The 19,517-nt window shown below is 51.1% G+C and overlaps 1 protein-coding gene across 7 annotated transcripts in view; it reads left to right on the top strand.

The window, feature by feature from the left end:
* Window positions 1-19,517, top strand: part of EVC2 (EvC ciliary complex subunit 2) — a 124,793-nt gene that overhangs the window by 73,280 nt on the left and 31,996 nt on the right. For 6 of the 7 annotated variants that reach the window (XR_014143104.1, XR_014143103.1, XM_081812643.1 and 3 more), the window contains 6 exons: window positions 3,563-3,802; window positions 5,973-6,148; window positions 8,493-8,652; window positions 9,895-10,349; window positions 16,215-16,419; window positions 18,756-18,878. Coding sequence is in view for 5 of the 7 variants with exons in the window: in XM_081812643.1 (XP_081668769.1) it covers window positions 3,563-3,802; window positions 5,973-6,148; window positions 8,493-8,652; window positions 9,895-10,349; window positions 16,215-16,419; window positions 18,756-18,878 (1,359 nt within the window). In the remaining 2 variants the exon portion in view is untranslated. The remainder of the gene's footprint in view (window positions 1-3,562; window positions 3,803-5,972; window positions 6,149-8,492; window positions 8,653-9,894; window positions 10,350-16,214; window positions 16,420-18,755; window positions 18,879-19,517) is intronic. The other variant, XM_081812641.1, reaches the window with a different exon arrangement.

The following is a 19,517-nucleotide window of genomic DNA, read 5'->3' as shown; positions in this document are numbered from 1 at the left end:
AACCGTTCACTCACTTCCATCTAGGAGCTGCCCTTGGTGGTTGTTGGGGGGGCGCCCCCCTGCTTTATGGTGTAGCCTTCTCATCAATTCTCCCAGAAGATTGAACTAGGTCAGGGGGTGAACCTATTTCTGCAGGTCTCTGGACCCCTCAGGAGGCCAGTGTAGATGGAAGTGAGGGTGGCTCCCATCATAAATTCATTTTAGGGAGTATTTCACCATGACACAAGCATATCATTGCCTCATGCCTCATTCTTCAGAAATATAATTCCAAACAAGGACAGATAACTTTATCTTAGGATTTCTGTGTGTGCGCATGCACATTTTGTCCTGGCTGTGAGAAGCTATATGGATTTCCTCCCATCTTTCATTCCTATTAATTCAAATAAATTGAAGTTTGCAGCTTGTCATATTTCATACTGTCAGTTGAGAAGGTCACTTTGATGAATGAATCAGCCTCACAGGGCGTTGGCCCCTCCCTGGGCAACAGAACGTCCCTGCAGTCCCAGAGTCAGGGGCCCGGCCCCCTCCTGGCTGTGGCTGAACCACATTCTGTAATGCAGATAAAAGCTGTGAACAACCACTTCTCTCCAGATGATCGACTCACGAAAGCCTTATCCAACCCTTTTTAGAAAATCAGCTTTGAAAAAAGGCCGTGTTGTTTTCTGGTGGCCGAGGCAAACTGTTAATACTGGGGAGGTCCCTGGGGCTGTGGGCAGGAGGGAGTCCTGGGCCTTGGGGCCTGAGGCTGCGCTGCATCCCAAGGGCAGGGATTCTCATGTGCTGGCTGCTGTGCTTTTGGGGGTTCCTATAAAAGTAACACTCTTCTTCCTGGACCAGATTCTGAACAAATTGAAAGGTGAGGCAAAGGAGCTGGAAAGTTAGAAATGCATCTATCACCTTTGTAGGGCTTTTGTGAGCGATCGGAGGTAGAGGTGGTAGGTCTGGGCAGGCGGCGACGTGGGTCCCTGACAACACTGTCAGTGGCCGTATGGTGCTCTGGTCCCTCACCACCCTCTGCCTTTCCTGGGTCCCCACTTAACCTACACAGCCACCACCCCACCCCCTTCTGCCACTGAGACCATGATCTCTTGACCTTGACCCCTGGGATTGCTGTGCCCTCTGCCTCAGGGACATGAGCACCTTCCCCTGACTTTGCTTCATCAACATGTCCAACGTCTGTGCTACTCCAGAATGTGGAGCCTGAAGATCTGTTTTCATCTCTTCTCCTCTCTTGGCACTGCTGGGAGCTGAGGAAGGACCCACAGCTCCCCGGAGCTTATGTTTCTTCACCTGTGAAGTGGACTGTGTTCATTTTCTGTGGCTGCGTCCCAAATCGCCACGCATTTAGCGACTTAAAAATAACACCCCCTTGCCATCTGTTTCTGTGGCCAGGAGTCTGGACACAGCTTAGCAGGGTTCTCCGCAGGATCTCAGAGCCCTGCAATCTGGGCCTCAGTTGGGCTGTCTGGCACTCGGGGCCCTGGTCTCAGCTCATCCAGTCATGTGCAGAATTCATCTCCTTGCAGTGGGGACTGAGGCCCTCGGCCCTGTGGGCTTCCCTTCTCTGTAGACTGTTCACAGGAGGCTGCTTGCTTCTTCAAGGCCAGCAGGAGAGTGTCTCTGTTCAGGAAGGCCCAGTTCTTCCTTAAGTCAGACCCGCCCAGGATCATTTCCCCTCTGGGTTAACTTAAGTCAACTGATTAGGGACCTCAGTTACATCATCAAGACCTCTTCACTTTCGGCATGTAATAACCAGATCATGGGGTGCCAGTCTGGTCGCATTCAGAGCTTTTGTCCACACTCAACAGGGGAGGATTTATACGATGTGGACACCACGGGCCAGGTATCTGTGGGCCATCCTAGAATTCTGCCTCCCCACATGGAATTAACTTCACTCCCCTCTTGGGGCACGAGCCTTGTGCTTGCAGGAGTGTGAAGGCACCAGGAACTCAGTGCAGGCTTGTCTCCTCCTTCCTGCCTTCATACCGAGCACACGAAGCACAGACATCCAGTAGCCATTTCTTAACGACTCTGCCTCCTTTCTCACCCAAATCATCTCAACTTTGGCCTGATTGCTGGTGTTTTTCTCTTCAACTAAGTTAAGAGCGAAAGACGGCAGAAATAAGCGGGAGAGTCTAACAGCACAATCCATTAATGTTTCCATTTTACAGGCTATTTTTAGGCAGTTTGATTTGCAAATTTCCGTCCCTGTGAATTTTCTGCTTTGAGACTATTCTGGAAAACATTAAGAGAACAGCAAAGGACAGGTTGCAGCAGTATTTTCCAGAGCTTAGTGGCTTTATCATTGCCAGCTTGGGACATGTGTGTGCCTGGGTGCACACCTGTGTGTGTTCCACATGAGTGCACACGCGTGTGCTTGTGTGTTTCCTGTGTTGCCGTGCATATGTGTGCATGTACTGTGTGCTGCTGTGTGTGTATGTGCTGTGTGTGCACGTGTGTGTGCTATGCATTGCTGTGTGCATGTGTGAATGCATGTGCACATGTACATGAAGGTGTATGCCTGTGTTGCCATGTGCATGTATATTTGCTGTGTGCACGTGTGTGTACGCTTGTACCCATATACATGTGCATGTGTGTATGCACTCTTGTGTTGCTGTGTACATGTATATTTGCCGTGGGCATTATGCATGTGCACTATGTTCATGCATGTGTATGCATGTGCATATGTGTGCATGCACTGTGTGCTGCTGTGTGTATGTGCTGTGTGTGTGCACATGTGTGATGCACTGTGCATTGCTGTGTGCATGCATGTGTATGCACTGTGTGTTGCTGTGTGCATGTGCATGTATGTGCCTGTATACAGGTGCATGTGTGTATGCACTGTGTTGCTGCGTACACGTATATTTGCTGTGTGCATGTGCACTATGTTCATGCATGTGTGTACATGTCCACATATGTGTATGCACTGTGTCGCTGTGTGCACATATATTTGCTGTGTGCATGCGCACTATGTTCATGCATGTGTGTACATGTGCACATATGTGCATGCACTGTGTTGTGGTGTGCATGTATATTGCTGTGTGTGCATGTATGTGTGCATGCATGTGCCTATGTACATGTGCATGTGTGTATGCACTGTGTTGCTGCGTACATGAATATTTGCTGTGTGCATGCGCACTGTGTTCATGCATGTGTGTACATGTACACATATGTGTATGCATTGTGTTGCTGCGTACACATATACTTGCTGTGTGCATGCGCACTATGCCCATGCATGTGTGTACATGTGCACATATGTGCATGCACTGTGTTGCGGTGTGCATGTATGTGTGCATGCATGTGCCTATATACATGTGCATGTGTGTATGCACTGTGTTGCCATGTGCATGTATACTTGCTGTGTGCGTGTGTGTTCATGCATGCATGTGCCTGTGTGCCTGTGCACACAGGAGCATGTATGTGTGTGCACATATGTGTATGCACTGTGTGTTGCTGTGTGCACATACACGTGTGCCTGTGTGCGTGCACTTGCATATGGCCTGGGCGTGCCCATGCATGCCTGTTGGTGTGTCATCTCACGTGCCGCCCCCTCTTCCTGCAGTCTGCTGCGGAGTGTAGCAGTCTCCTGAGGACCCTCCACGGCCTGGAGCAGGTGCACTTGAGGAGATCTCTGGCTCTGCAGCAAGAGGAGGACTTTGCCAAGGCTCACCGGCAGCTGGCCATTTTCCAGAGAAATGAACTGCACAATATCTTCTTCACCCAGATAAAAAGTGCTATTTTCCAAGGGGAACTGAAGCCAGAGGCAGCTAAAATGCTGCTGCAGGATTACGCTGACATACAGGTGAGGCCTCAGATCAGACTCGCAGCGGTGGGAGCTTGACTTCCCTGAACCGTGTCGGTGATTTCTCCTCTCCCGGAGTCAGTCCCATCTCTTCTCTTGGCTGTGTACTGTGAACTCACCACCTTTTCCTTCTGCCTCTCGATGTGTGGATGAGTTTCCAATAAATGGGGCCATTAGTAGCTTGAAGCCCAGGCCCGGGACTCAGGCTGACTTGGATTTGATTTCCAGTTCCACCAGCCATCAGCTCTGTGACTTCAGGCAAACTGCCTGACTTCCCTGAGCCCCAGGTTCCTCACCTGTAAAATGCGGGAAATAGAGCCAATTCCCGGAAAGCCTGTGCGTGGCACGATATATGCTGAATACACATAGCAGTGAACAACATATAAATATACATGTGCCTGTATGTGTGTGCACGGGCACGCACATCAGTGTATACCCGGGGTTTGCAATCTGTGTCTGGGTATGCCTGGCTGACTCTGTGTGTGTTCTTCCGAGTCAGCCTGAGTGTGAACGTTATTGATCCAAATGGAACAAATTCCTTAACGATAGCCAAAATAGTTGATCCGAGGCCATCACCATTGCTGTGGGATTTCTCAGGCCCGTGTGGGGTATTTTACACGCACATGTACACACCCAGCGTGAAATCACTGGTGTGCAATCCTGCAGCAGATCTCTGGTCCTGGCGAGGAGCAGAGCCGCACCAGAGGAGACCAAGCGACCATCCCCAAAAGGCTCCCGAACATGAGTCCTGCGGGACGAGAGGGCCACTCTCGGGAGGCACGGAGCATGAAGGGAACAAGGCAGCTTCTCCATTTTACTCTAGGTTTTTCCCACTCAAACCTCAGTGAGAGGGACTAGAGTAAGAATTCAGTTCTATTCCCAGGTAGGCATCCAGACCTCAAGGCATCATGTAGGTATTGATGGATTTTGCTGTCATTTTTCTCCTCGTGGTGGGTAGTGGCTGACTCTCAACCCTGGGGCCTTCGAGCTAGAGTGTGTGATCGTTAGTCATAATGGAGTCAAGAAGGAGACTTCCATGGGTGATAATGGTAGCAGGACACAGGCTTCTTTGACCCCAACTGCTGGAGTAGTGGGAGATGGCAGCTATGCGTTTCTTTATGTAACGGGGACAAGTTGGCGGTTCCCATGGACCCAGTTTCGTGGCGAATAGGAATATTGCCTCCGTATTCCTGTTATATGGATTCTGCTGCCAGTAAGTCAGGGAGATACCGGTATTCAGCCACATCTGACCGACCATTCTGCTTTTCACTGTCTGGACAGTGCACGGTCCCAGGCGTCAAGAACTGGAGATATCACTGCTTTGGTTAGAGAGGAGACTGTCCTTGGCATCATATGTATCTTGTTGAAAAGATACATCGATCTTTTTGGTGACCTATTGCAGGGACACTATTTCCACAGATGGGAAAAGACAGCAGAGCCAATCAGGGGGATGATACCACTTAGCCAATCAGGGGGATGATACTGCCGGTCTGATTACCACTGGTCAGCTGCATTTTGGAGGAGCCTACTATGATGTTAGTGCACAGGCCCTGGGATTAGATTACTGAGTTCAAATCCCTGCTTAACCATTTACCAGCAGTGCGATGTGGACTCAGTTTCCTCATCTGTGAAATGGGAATAATAGTACTCTTTCTCTAGACTAAGTTAAATAAGGCGAGAAACACTCTGAGCCCAGTGTCGGGCCCAGAGAAGACACCCGGTGTCAAGTAGGTTATCGATGTCTTGTGTTTGGTTGGGGTTTGTCATCTTGTCTCCCGTCTCCTCCACGAGCATGGAAGTTCTGAAGGTCATGGCTGATGGCTGATTTATCCCAGCACGTCAGCATCTGTGCTGGTCCTGTGTTTCAAGAACTCCACGGACGAAGGCTGAGTGCCTGAGTGAAATTTGCATCCCCTTCCCTAGGGCAATAATGTTGTTTTGACAACTCCTAACTCTCTGGGTCTAGAATGCACTTTTCCAAGCTCTCGTTCCTTACCAGTATGTCATTTTCTTCTAAGCCTTTGTTAAGAGCAGAGCAGTTTAAGGTGTTAATCCCCATGCTTCTATTCCTGTGTGTGTTCTTAGGAAGGAAATGTAATACTTTATAGGTCTAGGAAGAATATGCTCTAAGTTTTAATTAGGCATATTTTCTTGATTTTCTTTTAAACAGGAGAAATTAGAAGAGTTAATGGATTTTTTCCAGGCTAGTAAGAGATACCATCTAAGTAAAAGATTTGGCCATAGGGAGTACCTGGTTCAGAACATGCAGTCATCAGAGACCCGTGTACAAGGCCTTCTGAGCGCTGCTGATGCTCAGCTCACCCTGTTCATCCAGAAACATGAGAGGTAAGACCCGGAAGCCATCCCAGATGATGCACAGGAACCACCTTGCCCTGCTGTCTTCATCAGTGGTCAGTGAATGCACTGGGGGCGCCTTACTCATTCCTTACGATGAATTCTCTAGTTTTAAGAATCCTTTGCATCATAGAATTTCTAAAACCTTCATGATAGTTGGGACAGCCATACAATGAACCTTCCGTGTGCCCATCATTCAACTTCAGTGGCCAACCTTGATGTCGCTCTACAGCCCCACCCGGAGTCATCTGTTTTTTTAATTTTTATAAATATTTTATTTATTTATTTGACAGAGCAAGAGAGCACAAGCAGGGTGAGCAGCAAAGAGAGAGGGAGAAACAGGCTCCCCGCTGAGCAGGGAGCCCGATGTGGGGCTCGATCCCAGGACCCTGGGATCATGACCTGAGCCGAAGGCAGATGCTTAACCGACTGAGCCACCCAGGCCGCCCCCCACGCGGAGTATCTTAAAGGAAATCCCCAGCATTTCACTGAGAGATCAGTGGTGGAGGCTTACCTGAGCTGTGTGGTGGGAGAGCCTGCCTCTCCTTGAGCTCGGGCACTCTGCCGGCTCTTGCATTCACCTTGGCAGTGAAATCTAAATACACAGACGCTTCTTGTGCATTGTCCCTGGTTTTTCTCTGCAGCCCCGGGGGGACCATGTAGTCGGTGGTGATGCAGGCCCACAGCAGGGCGGCCTCCGCCCCTTTCCTCCCAGCTAGTCTTTGAGGTACTTACCTGCAAACAATGACATTTATTCTTTTTGGTTATGAGAAGCTCTAAAATAAATAGAGGCATGCCTATGAAGTTGGCTTTCCCAGGACAGTCTGTGGCGTTAAGAATTGGTTCTGCCACCTTGGTAATTTTTTTAGGACTCTGCGGCTCTCTTGCCCTATTTAATGAGGATTCTGTAAGGTGCAGATTACGTGAACACTCGCTACCCGAAGATGCTAATGAATTTGTCACTGCAGTTGCCTTGACATTCCTGATTAATATTCACTCAAGGAAAGAAACAGTTCTTTGCCCTGAGTTGAAGCACCTGACCGTTGGTTGTACTGTTGTGAGCAGTTACCAGGGAGGTGTGTTTTAGCTCTGATTTTTCAATTCTGTTTTAAAAAGTTGGCACAGGAACACCTGGGTGGCTCCGTCGGTTAAGCATCCCACTCTTGGTTTCAGCTCAGATCAGGATCTCAGGGTCATGAGATCAAGCCCCATGCCGGGCTCTGCACTCAGCACAGAATCTGCTTAAGATTCTCTCTCTTTCCCTCACCCACCCCCTCTGCCTCTCTACCGGCTCACGTGCTCTCTCTCTAATAAATAAATATTTTAAAAAATAAAAATAAAAAAATTAATTAATTAAAAGTTGGCACAGACATGTTTCTAAAGTATGTATCCACCATTCATTCATTTTTATATATTCACTCCTTCAAGAAACATCCATGGGTATCTACCTGTGCCAAGCAGGGGGCCCAGCCCAGTGATGCAGACAGACTGGGACTAGTCATGGTGATCGTGGTAGTAACAGACTATGTCGGTCAGGATTCTCCAGAAAAACAGCCGGTAAGATAGATATGAGAGATTGGCGCACATAATTACAGAGGCTGAGGACTCCACCACCTGCCACGTGCAAGCTGGAGACTCTGGAATGCTCTGGAAAGCCAGTGTGTAGTTCAGTCTGAGTCCAAAGGCCTGAGAACCAGGGGATCCCAGTCCGAAGGCAGGAGAAGGTGAAATGAGGTATCCAGCTGAAGCAGTGAGGCAGGACAAAGGAGGCAGATTTCCTCCTTCCTCCACCTTATGTTCTATTCGGTCCCCTACTGGATTGGCTGTGCCCCCCCAACTCTGGGGAGGGCTGTCCCCCGATTCAAGTGCTAATCTCTCCTGGAAACACCCTCCCAGACACACCCAAACACAGTGTTTAATGTGGGTGCCCTGTGGCTAGCCAGGTTAGCATGAAGAATTGGCCCTATGCAGTATTTCCTGCATTTACCTATTGGACTTTGCTGGTGACAATCCTGTCACCAGCAATTCCGAACCCACCGTCTCCTCTTGGAAAACTGTACCTGGAGTGCTGTGGTCCCCGGAGCATCACTGTCTGCTAGAGCTCTTGCCCAGGCTCTGCCCCAACAACAGGCAGTGTCTAGCATTGAGCTTTCTGGGCATGGCTCTAGGGACGCCGACCTTGCCCTTCTTAGCTGCCCGTTCTGCTCCTGCTCCTTCAGGTAAAGACTTTTTCTGATCAGACCAAACGAACGCAGAGACGAATGTCCAGCCACCGCAGCAGGCGAGCTAAGGGTGGGTCTGGAGAGTGCATCACCCACCTCCGTCTCTCTCCTAGAGCAGGGTACCTGGATGAGGAGCAGATGGAGGTGCTGCTGGAGCGCGCTCAAACAGAAGTCTTTTCCATCAAACAGAAGCTGGACAATGACTTAAAACAGGAGAAGAAGAAGCTGCACCAAAAATTAATCCTGAAGAGAAGACGAGAGATGCTGCAAAAGGTATGTGAGCAATGACATCAGGGGGGCCCAAGGCCACATTTCTCTGATGGTCAGGCCTGATTTAAGGGTAGGATCTAGAAGGATGGATGAGCTGCAGAGACTCCAGTGATCCTCTGTGAATACTCTTGCCGCTGCTGATCGATCTGTCAGTGGTACAGTTAGGAGGTAGCTCCACGGAGCCAGAGAGGCAGAGATTTATGCCGTATCCCCGATGCTGAGGACACACAGTAGGTGCTTGATGAATAGTGGTAGAATGGTGACCTTGTTTGGCCACCTGGGCCATCCCATGTCCTCACAACACAGAATGGAGACTGCCTGCAAGTGCTCTGAGAAATCCCAGCACGATGGACATCTTTATTATGCCTGTCTGGTTTCTTCATCCCCCGTGGGGTCTTCACGCCTATAGCTCTCTCCCCAGGGATCTTGTGTCCCCGTATCTTAACCCGCCTGAGGTGTGACCTCCTCCCTCAGGTCTCCCTCGGATCTCCTTCCGGAAAGACCTCTCCTGACCTCCTCATTTCAATGTCTGTCACAGATCTCAGGGTGTTTTTTCCCCTTATAACCTCGCGAGCTGCAGGTCCTCTGCGCCCAGGACACAGAATAACAGAAGTTCATTGACGTGAACTGTGCACCGGGCAGGCCTCTGAGAACCACACACGTATTAAACAACTCACTGAGTCCTCCCAACTACTCTGTGAGGTAGATCAGCCCCATTTTACAGATGAGGACGTGGAGGCACCAAGAGTTCTAGATGTTCACTTAGGGTCCCTCAGTTCATCCACAAAGGAGCCAGGCTTGGAACCCTGGTGGTCTGTTCTTGGGCTTTACCTACTCGATAAATATGTGTCCAATACATGTTCAACAGATAGAGCTCTCACTCTATTTGGGGTTACTTTCTTTTTTTTAGCGAGCATGTGAACTGAGAGGGGTGGGCAGAGTGAGAGGGAGAGAGAGAATCCCAAGCAGACTCCCCACTGAGTGAGGAGCCCAACGCGGGGCTCAAGCTCACGACCCTGAGATCATGACCTGAGCCGAAACCCAGAGTTGGATGCTTAACTGACTGAGCCACCCAGGTGCCCTTATTTCGGGTTACTTTCTTAAGCATACCTTTCTCTGTGTGAGATCGTTGGGAGAAGACCGTCACCGTTCTGTGCCTCCTGCACATGTTTCCACGGGCTTCCCCAGAGGGCTGTGTGCGCCAAGCCTGTCCCCACTGAGTTTTCCTCTCTCAAACCCCTGCAGCACAAGGAGCAGCGGAAGGAACAGCTGTCCCTCGGGGAGGCCCTGCGAGCTGCCGAGGACGCCAGCCAGTACCTGGGCCGGTGGGGGAGCCTGCTGGCGGAGCACAGCGCCGTGCTGGAGGAGCTGCAGGAGCGTCTGGACCAGGCCGCCCTGGAGGAGCTCAGGGCCCTGATGCTGTCGCTGTCCGAGAAGGCCACCGAGGAGCTGCGGCGCCTGCAGAACTCGGGGATGACCCAGGAGCTGCTCAAGCGCAGCGTGCCCTGGCTCTTCCTGCAGCAGATCCTGGAAGAACACAGCCGGGGGCTGGCTGCCAGGGCCCAGCAGCTCGAGGGTGAGGAGAGGGACAGGGACCAGGAGGGTGTCCAGAGCGTGAGGCAGAGACTGAAGGACGACGCTCTGGAGGCCTCAACGGAGGAGCAGGTGGAGCTGAGACGCTGGGAGCACCTGATCTTCATGTGAGTGTCCTCAGCCTCCTCCGCCCCCAGGGAGGGAGGGGCCGGCCCGTGGTTGTGGGGACGGCAGGTCCATGGTCACCTGAACTCGCAGCCCAGGGGAGAGGGCCACCCCGGGGTTGCAGCGTGAGGAGCCAGGGCCGGTGGGAGGTAGGCTTTGTAGCAAGAAGAGGGTGAGGTGCCCTGGGTTCCCATGGGAGGATGTGACTGGGGGGAAGCTAGAACCCGCTTACTCCCGCATAAGCGGAAACTGCGCCGGGACCCCTTGATCAGAAGCTCGGTCGATGAGGGGCCTTACCTGGGAGCAGAGTGGGGAGCAGAACTAGCAGGGAGGTTACCCTCACCGTCTCTTCACTGGGCCCCTTCCTCTGTTCACTGATGCGGTGCTTGAGCTATTTGTTTCATTCTTAATTTGAGAACCATGTCACGACGTAACCTCCGAGTAGGATGTCGGGGCCACAGCTGGCCGACTCTCCTGGTGATATGACTAGGAAACATTGGATAAATGGCACAGCTACTGTTTTTAAAGACAGGGGGCGCTGTGAGAGCAGAGGACCAGCTGAAGTGACATGCCAGAGGGGCCAGAGCCCCACGGCCCTGCCCTTCCTGCCAGTAGTTACCAGCTCTCCGTGTGGACTGAGATTGGCATGGCCCAAATGGGTCAGCTTTCCTGGTGTAACAGAGACCCACAAAGCTTTTGGCAGTCAGTTGAGGCTGGCCCATCAGACTGGAAACTGAAGGAGCTCCAAACAAGGCTAGTGTGGGGCTGTCGAGCAGAGTGAGATGTGGCCAGTGTAGAGTAGAAAACCTAGATTTAAATCCCAGCACCACCACCGACTGTCTGAGTGTAGGAGAGTTATTTAACCTCTAGAGCCTCATCTGTCTTGCCTTAAATAATACTAAATCATTTAGGGTGCTTTTGGCAGCACACGATACCGTCGGGTTGATAAAAGGTGAAGAAATTATTTTATAAGATGGGAGTCAAGTGGTAAATGCTTCCTGTCTTGATTCAGTGGCTCAATAATTCCATCAAGGACCCAGTTCTGATGGTCTTTCTGCTCCACTATCCTCAGTGCGCCACCTTGGTCTTTGGGCTCATTCCCTCATGGTTTCAGGAGGGCTGTTGTGGCTCCAGGTGTCACACTCATCATCTCTTTATAACATCTGAGCCATCACCCCTTCTGATACCACTGGTCAGGACTACATCACAGGCCCAGGCTGAAACCATTCACCGGCAAGGAGAATGAAGTGACCGTGACTGTCGGAGACCAGAGGGCTGTCAACTTTTTAAATGAAGCGCCGATAAGTGTAGTGTCTGAGGGCTACATGGTTTCTGTTGCAACTATCCAACTCTGCCATGGTATGGAGAAAGCAGCCATAGACAGTCTGTAAATTAATGAACTTGACTGTGTGTTAATAAAACTTTATGAACAAAAACAGGCCAGGGAGGGGCTGGACTTGGTCCGCAGGCCATCGTTTGCCCGTTCCTGCCTTAGACCCTTTGCAGCATCCCCCCTTGGGCTGTGAGGGGTGTTCCTGTCCCCAACATCGTTGGAGGGCAACCCCTCTAGACAGACACTGAGCAGACAAGGCGTAAGGAAGTGGCTCTGGGTTAGGTCATCAACCGTGTCTAACAAGAGGTCACCTTCACGGCATTGATGAGGGAGTACATGAGTTCATATATTTACATCTTTTAACACGACCCTTGATCTGCAGTTGGTGATTAGTAAGTAATGGCTGCTAGCATTGCCGCCATTATTCCTGTGCTGGAAGAGCTCAGATGATCAGGAGGAGAGCAGACACCTAAAGAGACGATCAGGACAAGCAAGCATGGGCAGGTGACCGTTCCGGGTACACTGGAGGGTCCAGATCTTCGCCAGGCTCCAAGGGAGGACTGCTATGTACACCAGCCACCAACCTGGCACTGGGAGCCGGAGATGAGCGGGCAAGGGCCACCGGCGCTCTGCTGAGAGGGGGCAAGACCCAGGGAGGAGCAGCTTGATAGGAGGTCCTGGTCCTTTTCTGGGTTAAAGTGGGGAGACCGGTGTGACTGGTGTGAAGGAACAAAGTTAAAACCATCACTAGCAGCACAGGGGAAATAACCCATAACCACCATCTACTCAGTCTGTTTATTTAGAGCAACTAAGTCACTGTTTCCTTCCAAGGATATGGTCGTACCCATTTGGCAATGACAGAGAGCTTCTTTTCCCTTTCCCAAACAGACCTCCCAATCAGCATTCCTTAAAGTTGCTTTTCCTTTCAACAAACCAACCAACCAACCCAGAAATTTAAGCAAACAGACAAACCCAAACAACCTGTTCAAGCAAAGAAACAAACAAAGCTTATGCTCATTTAGTATCCTTTTCTGGGTATAGACGCTTCACAGTTTAAGCTGAACCTTAGGCACACCGTTAATTCTGAATCCAGAGCCCTGTTTGTTGGACCTGGTTGCACGGACAGGAGTGTTTGGGGGATGTTGTGGGTCGGCAGGAGGGAATGAGTCCTTTCCAGCATATCTGCCCAGCCGGTTGGTCTCCCCTCTCTGCTGGGCCAGCATGCTGTGTGCTGGGCATCGGTGGTCCCTCCCACCTGCCCCTTGGTGGGGCATCATTACCATAGCATCTTGCCGCCATGCCCATCCTTCCTTGGCATTATCCTCTGGTGGGACAGGATCTGTCTGGCTTCGACCATTTCTTCTCTCCTCCTACACAGTGCTCTTCCCCAGCACTGACCTGGCCACCGTTCGTGTCCCTGGGTGTTTGCAGAGAGAGTGTGCCGTCTCTGGGCTCCTCCTCATCTCTATCTTTAGGGTTCTGTCTCTGTTTACTTCCCAGGCTTTGTTAGTGTTTTTTTTTCTTGAGCACACAAGATGCTATCTTTTCTCCAAGCCCGTAAAAATCAGATCCTTAAATGCCACTTCTTATTCCTGCGAATTGTTCTCAGAAGTAATGATTCAGTTCAGCACGCATCCCACCAAAGTCTTTTTACATGCTCCAGCCGGCTTTGGACTCTTTGAAACATCTGAATTAGACTTGACATTCCCATTACTGGCTGGTCGTTTTCTGCAACTTCATTTGGATCCATTTTGCAGAGAGTATTACCAGAGCCACCGCTGATTTAGACATTCAATGGAAAAAGAGAATTCTCACCTTGCTATCAGAAAACTCTTTATGATTTTTCTCAGGGTTGAAGAGGGTCAAAGAACAATGCCCACAGTGTGTGTCTGCTCGTCTGCTTTGCTTACTTAAGATTCCAAAAGGTTGCAGCCTTTATTTCTGAGGTGTTATGTAAAAATGGTTTTGCACAATCGTTTTGGGAAACACATTTTTAGAAGCTTTGTGATTTCAAGCAGGATAGAATTGCTCGAAACCTGGTTGAGGAAAGTAGGAATCAATAAGGATGCATGTTTTTGCCAGGAAAAGCATGTCTTTGAGACATCTTTCCTGAGCTCCTGCCTGGATCTTAAACTCCATCAGGGCAAAGACCCTGCCCAGCTCCTATGTTTCTGTCTTATCTGGGTGTCTACACAGCAAAGGATCAAGACTAGACCACAGAGGGCCGATCGGCTTGAGGATGGGCAGGAGTAATGACTCAACCATTTCAGAGTTGCTTTCACTTTGGATTCCACACACCTGCAAACACATGGGGCGAAGGTTCTCCAAGAGGTCAAGGACAAAGGAGCAGGTGCCCTTTCCTGGGGCTTAAAAAGTTGGTGCATCCCCTGTCGTGAGAAATCCAAGATGGGGTGTTGAGACATGGGCCTGGGGCCTTCAGACTATGTCCAGCTGGAGGCCCATGTCAGCTGGAAGGTCCTATTCTGTTTCCAGGGGAGAACATTCTAGCTAAACTGCAGTCCCGCTCTCCCTCCTTGAGATTTGGGTGTGGCAGGGCTGGCCGTGGCCTCCCACGGTAGTCCTGCAGGCATGTCTGCATTTAAAGCATCCACAGGGCACATTTGACCCAGCCGGTGTTGACTGGACATTGAGAATACCAAACAAATCTGGGTTTGTCTACAGAGAATATTTGTCAGATGAACAACTGAACAGACACGCATTGCCCAAAGTAGGAAGGAGAGGTCACTTGCTTGCTCCTGGCTCTGGGAGGAACTTCTGTGCAGGGGTCCCCAGCAGACTTCCCTTCATGTCTCCCTGGAGAGGTGGGGTTGTGAGCCTGTGACCGGCCTCCCCTGTAGAGTGGGCTGTGGGCCTTGCAGAAAGGAAGACTGGGAGGATTCTTCCATCTTCTTATCGGTAAGCGGAGGACTGAGTTGCGGGAAAAATTAGCAATGGTGTAGGTAAATGTATTTGTTCCCTCGGGGTTGCAAAGTTCCACACGCTGGGAGGTTTCAAAGTATTCTCTTGCTGCTCTGGAGGCTGGAAGTCTGAAATCAAGGTGTCAGCAAGGTGTTACCAGGCTCCCTCTGAAGACACTAGGACAGAATCTGTTCCTTGCCCCTCTGTTAGCTTCTGGGGCTGCTACCATCCTTGGCATGTGCTTGCTTCCTCACTCCAGTCCGTGCCTCTGTGGTCCCGAGCCCTTCTCCTGTGCCCGGGTCTTTCTTCTTTTTTTTTTTAAAGATTTTATTTATTTATTTGAGACAGAAAGAATGAGAGACAGAGAGCACATGAGAGGGGGGAGGGTCAGAGGGAGAAGCAGGCTCCCCGCCGAGCAGGGAGCCCGATGCGGGACTCGATCCAGGGACTCCAGGATCATGACCCGAGCCGAAAGCAGCCGCCCAACCAACTGAGCCACCCAGGCGCCCGCCCGGGTCTTTCTTCTTACAATGACATCAGTCATGTTCAGTGAAGGGCCCCTCCTCCTCCATTATGACCTCATCTTACTTTCGCATCAGCAAAGACCCTGTTTCCAAATAAGATCACAATCCCAGGTACTGGGGGTTAGGATTTGACATCTTTGCGGGGGACACAGGTCAGCCTCTAGCAGTAAATCACTCAGCATATTCCCAGCATGGAACGGGTTTTCTCTGCATGATGGCTGTCGGTCATGATCCTTTAAAACCCAGCGCAAGGCCCCCCTTGCCCCTTGTCCTCCTGAGCTGAGTTGGGCATCTCTTCTCCAGGCCACTGTCCCTTACGTAGTGTGCTACTGAGCAGGCTCGGCAGATGATGCTTTGTTTTCACGTCTGTTTCTAAAGCAGAAGCAGGCCCTCTCCCCCATCAGGAAGGCTGGGAGGCCTGTTGCCTGTCCGTGGACACCCTCACAGCCTGGCCTCATCCAGCTGTAACTTCTCTCCAGCATGATGGTGTGTCCCACACAGCACACATTAGGTGCGCAAGAGATTCTTGTGGAACGAACGCACAATTAAAGACATGATGGGTTTTTCTAGACATGGATTTAATGAATGGAGTTTGCTCTGAATTCCTAGCTTCTCCACCCCCAGCAACCCCCCCACCCATTTCCTCTATTTTATTTTATTTATTTTTAAAGATTTTATTTATCTGAGAGCGTGAGAGAGCAGGAGCTGGGGGGAGGGTCGGAGAGGGAGAAGCAGACTCCCCACTGAGCAGGGAGCCTGACATGGGGCTCGATCCCAGGACCCTGAGATTATGACCTGAGCTGAAGGCAGAAACTTAACCGACTGAGCCACCCAGGTGCCCCTTTTTTTATTAAAAAAATTTTTTTAATTCAATTTAGTTAACATAGTGTATTAGTAGTTTCAGTTTCAGGGGTAGAATTTAGTGATTCATCAGTTGCACATAACACTCACTGCTCATCCCATCACATGCCCTCCTTAATGCCCATCCCTCAGTTACCCCATCCCCTTACCCCCTCCCCTCCTGCAACCCTCAGTTTGTTCCCTAGAGTTAAGAGTCTCTTATGGTTTGCCTCCCTCTCTTGCTTTTCCAGGAAGCTCTGCTCCTCAGCCTTCTCCCTGTCTGAAGAGGAGCTGCTCAGGATGAGGCAGGAAGTTCACGGTTGCTTCGCTCAGATGGATAGGAGCTTGGCTCTGCCCAAAATCCGGGCCCGTGTCCTGATGCAGCAGTTTCAGACTGCCTGGCGAGAAGCAGAGTTCCTGAGGCTGGACCAGGCCCTGGCTGCCCCTGAGCTGCAGGTAAGAGGCTTGTCCCAGCCACTCCTTGATTATAGACACGGGGCCTCTCCCACCCCTAATGCTGTGGGCTCTGACCCCGCCGCCCACCTTGGGCTCATCTCTTCTCTTTCTGCAGCCGTATCAGCATCTGGCTACTCCTGGAACTGCCAAGCTTGTCCTAACCTTTAGGTGCCCGGCCCAGACCCCCTTCCTGGGCCCTGCATTTTAGCTGCTTATGGCTCACACCTGCACCCTCCTCTGGGCCTGGCCCCGGGCAGAGGGGCACCCCGTGGCCCAAGAGGTTTCTTTCTTTCCCTCCTGCTCCTTCAGCCACGCCCAGTGACCGACTCAGGGTACAGAAGCTTGGCCCCTTCTTTAAGTGGCACGAGGAGGATGCTCACGTCAACTCAGGTGGGTTAGGAAAAGGGAGCTTCTCACAGCTGATCGACAGCTGCCTTTTTTGAGCACCTATTACGTGCCTCAAAGGCAGACCACTCTTGGGTGCCGTGTTTGCTCCGGAGCGCCCCCATGGAGCAGTCAAGGCTAGACTTTCCTGAGACCCCCTGCCCTGCATGGCTCTTTCCCCTTCCTGATCTGGTTCCCTGACTCCCCACATGCTGCTCCGAGCTCCTCTCTCAGGAAACCATGCACAAGCCAACCCCATCTCTGGCTCTGCCTATGGGGAACCCAACCTAAGACAAGGCCTTTGAACTTGCCATTTCTTCTGCCAGGAACATGCTTTCCCCAGAATATCAAGGGCCAGCTCTTTGTGGTCTGTTCGAGCCTCGGCTCAACTTACCCGCAGAGGTCCACCCTGAGCACCCATCCAGAAGACCCCCGTCCCCAGGCATTCATCATATGGCTGTGGTCCATGTCTTCATGTAATTGATCACTGAAATGTCCTGGTTTCTCAGCCTGCTCACTGTCTGTGTCCCTGACGTGTTCACCACTCTGTCCCCAGCACCTAGAAAGTACCTGGCGCATAGTAGGTGTGCAGTGCGTGTGATTGAGCCGGCCAACCACCAAATGTATGCAAGATGTCGGGCTTCCCTGGAGGTGATACTATGTTGGGATTGAACACATATTCAAAGCACTTAAGGTTAGGTGATCCCATGCATGTTCATAGCAGTGCCAGGAGGTACGTTTCTCTGCTCATTTTGCAGAAGAGAAACCCACCAGCATAGGAAAAGTGGACCAACTAAAGCAGGGAGGGGGTGGTGGAACTGGGCTTGGGGCTGGTATTTTCTGACTTGAAACCCACTGTTTTCCTTTAGGGGAAGAAAAAAAATTCAGATGTATCCATATTGAATAAAAAACAGTGAGATGTAGAAACAACTTAGAAGTTTTTATGTTCTTTCATGTTAAAAAAAAAGGGTTTTTTCTATTTCTGTTCCTGGAAGAGTGCAGGATTTATAAGATGATGGTAGTTAGAGAGTAAGGGACAGAATAGCGAAGTTTTTTTTTTTTTTTAAGTTTTGGAACAATGAATAAAGATATTTCCATAGAAGTAAAGTGAGGTGTGGACCTCACTTTCCCCTGCTTTGGAGCTGATCGAGGGCCAATCCTGGCAGGAATTAAGTTCCTGTTTCTAAAGTTGTTTAGGGTGCTTGGTTTAGAAATAGTTGGCCCTGCACTCTACCTCAGAGGAGCAGATACACTTGCCCCAAGTGTGAACTGTGCTCGCTTGATACCCTGCAGAAGAGGGGCCACCTGGGTGGCTCGGACCATTAAACGTCTGCCTTTAGCTCAGGTTGTGATTTCGGGGTCCTGGGATTGAGCCCCATGTCTGGCTCCATGGAGCTCAGCAGGGAGCCTGCTTCTCCCTCTCCCCTGCTTATGCTTATGCACTCTCTCTCTCTCAAAAAAAAGAAAGAAAGAAAGAAATACCCTGCAGAAGAAATGCTCAGAAGGGCTGGCAGGGTTGGCTGAGCCTGGCTCCCTTCCGAGGGCCGTCGGCCGAAAGCAGAGGTGCAGGTGGTGGGTGGAGTCTGATGGCGCCAGCAGGGAGAGCGGCTCCACATGGCTTCACTAGGACAGGGACCTCTTCAGTCGGGTCCCCTGCTCAGAGAGGCTGATGGGTTGAGGTCCCATGGCTGGGAGGAGGAGGACCCGGGTTGGCTGTGCTGTCTGGTGGCGAAGCTTTGGCTCTGCTAGCTGGAGTCCTTCTCCCTTTGGTGGACCGAGGGCCCACGAACTGAGCTTGTTCAGGCAAGTGTACATCTTTCCCCCTCTGTCCAGCTGAAGACAACTTGCAGCTCTGGGGCCACAGGGGCCCCTCCCGGCTCTGGGAGACATAGGGCATGCACAGACCTGCAGGTGGTCACTTTCCTGCCCGTGTTTTCTCTTGTGCCCTCCAGCAGCAGTCCAAGGCGAGAAAGCCGCGCTCCAAGAGTAAAAGCAAGATAGACCTTTTGAGGAAGTGCATTGAAGACAAAATTCAGCTCTTTGAGGAACAGGCCCCTGAAGACCTGGTTGAAAAGGTCAGTCCTTCTGCTTTATCTGATCTCGTTGCCCACACAGGGCTGATGCCACCCCATTTCCAGGGCGTGGAGGGGACTGCCCATCTCGGTCGGCTGTGCTCCTGCAGCTGGGACCCACTGTGCCCCTCAGGCCTCTCCACCATCCTGTCTGCAACCCTCCTTCTGCGCTTCCCCACCGGATCTGGATCGTGCTGCGGACCTCACGTCTGCCGCAGTGTTGTAGGCGGTGGGGGCCGCAGCCCCTGCGCCTGGCCCTGCGCTGAGGCCTTCACACGAGCCGGACTGGACGTTCCTGCGCACACGGCGCATGAGCACACGGCGCTGTCCGCGTTCTTCCCTCTCCCCGGACGGTCCTTGCCGCCTTCCCTTACCTGGATGAATGAACCGTGTCCTTGGCTGTCCTGAGGAATTGCCTCTGTCCTCACGTGTTCCCTCTGCCAAGAAGCCTGTCCGGATCACCCAGTTCTTCCTGCTCATTCCTCTGCCCTGTCCTCCTTTCTTTTTATTTATTTATTTATTTATTTATTTATTTATTTTTATTCTTATGTTAATCCCCATACATTACATCATTAGTTTTAGATGAAGTGTTCCATGATTCATTGTTTGTGCATAACACCCAGTGCTCCATGCAGAATGTGC

The sequence above is a fragment of the Leptonychotes weddellii genome, chromosome 2 (assembly GCF_054177405.1).
Source record: "Leptonychotes weddellii isolate Sample4059 chromosome 2, ASM5417740v2, whole genome shotgun sequence".
Classification (NCBI taxonomy): domain Eukaryota; kingdom Metazoa; phylum Chordata; class Mammalia; order Carnivora; family Phocidae; genus Leptonychotes; species Leptonychotes weddellii.
This window is presented reverse-complemented; position numbering and strand designations above follow the sequence as displayed.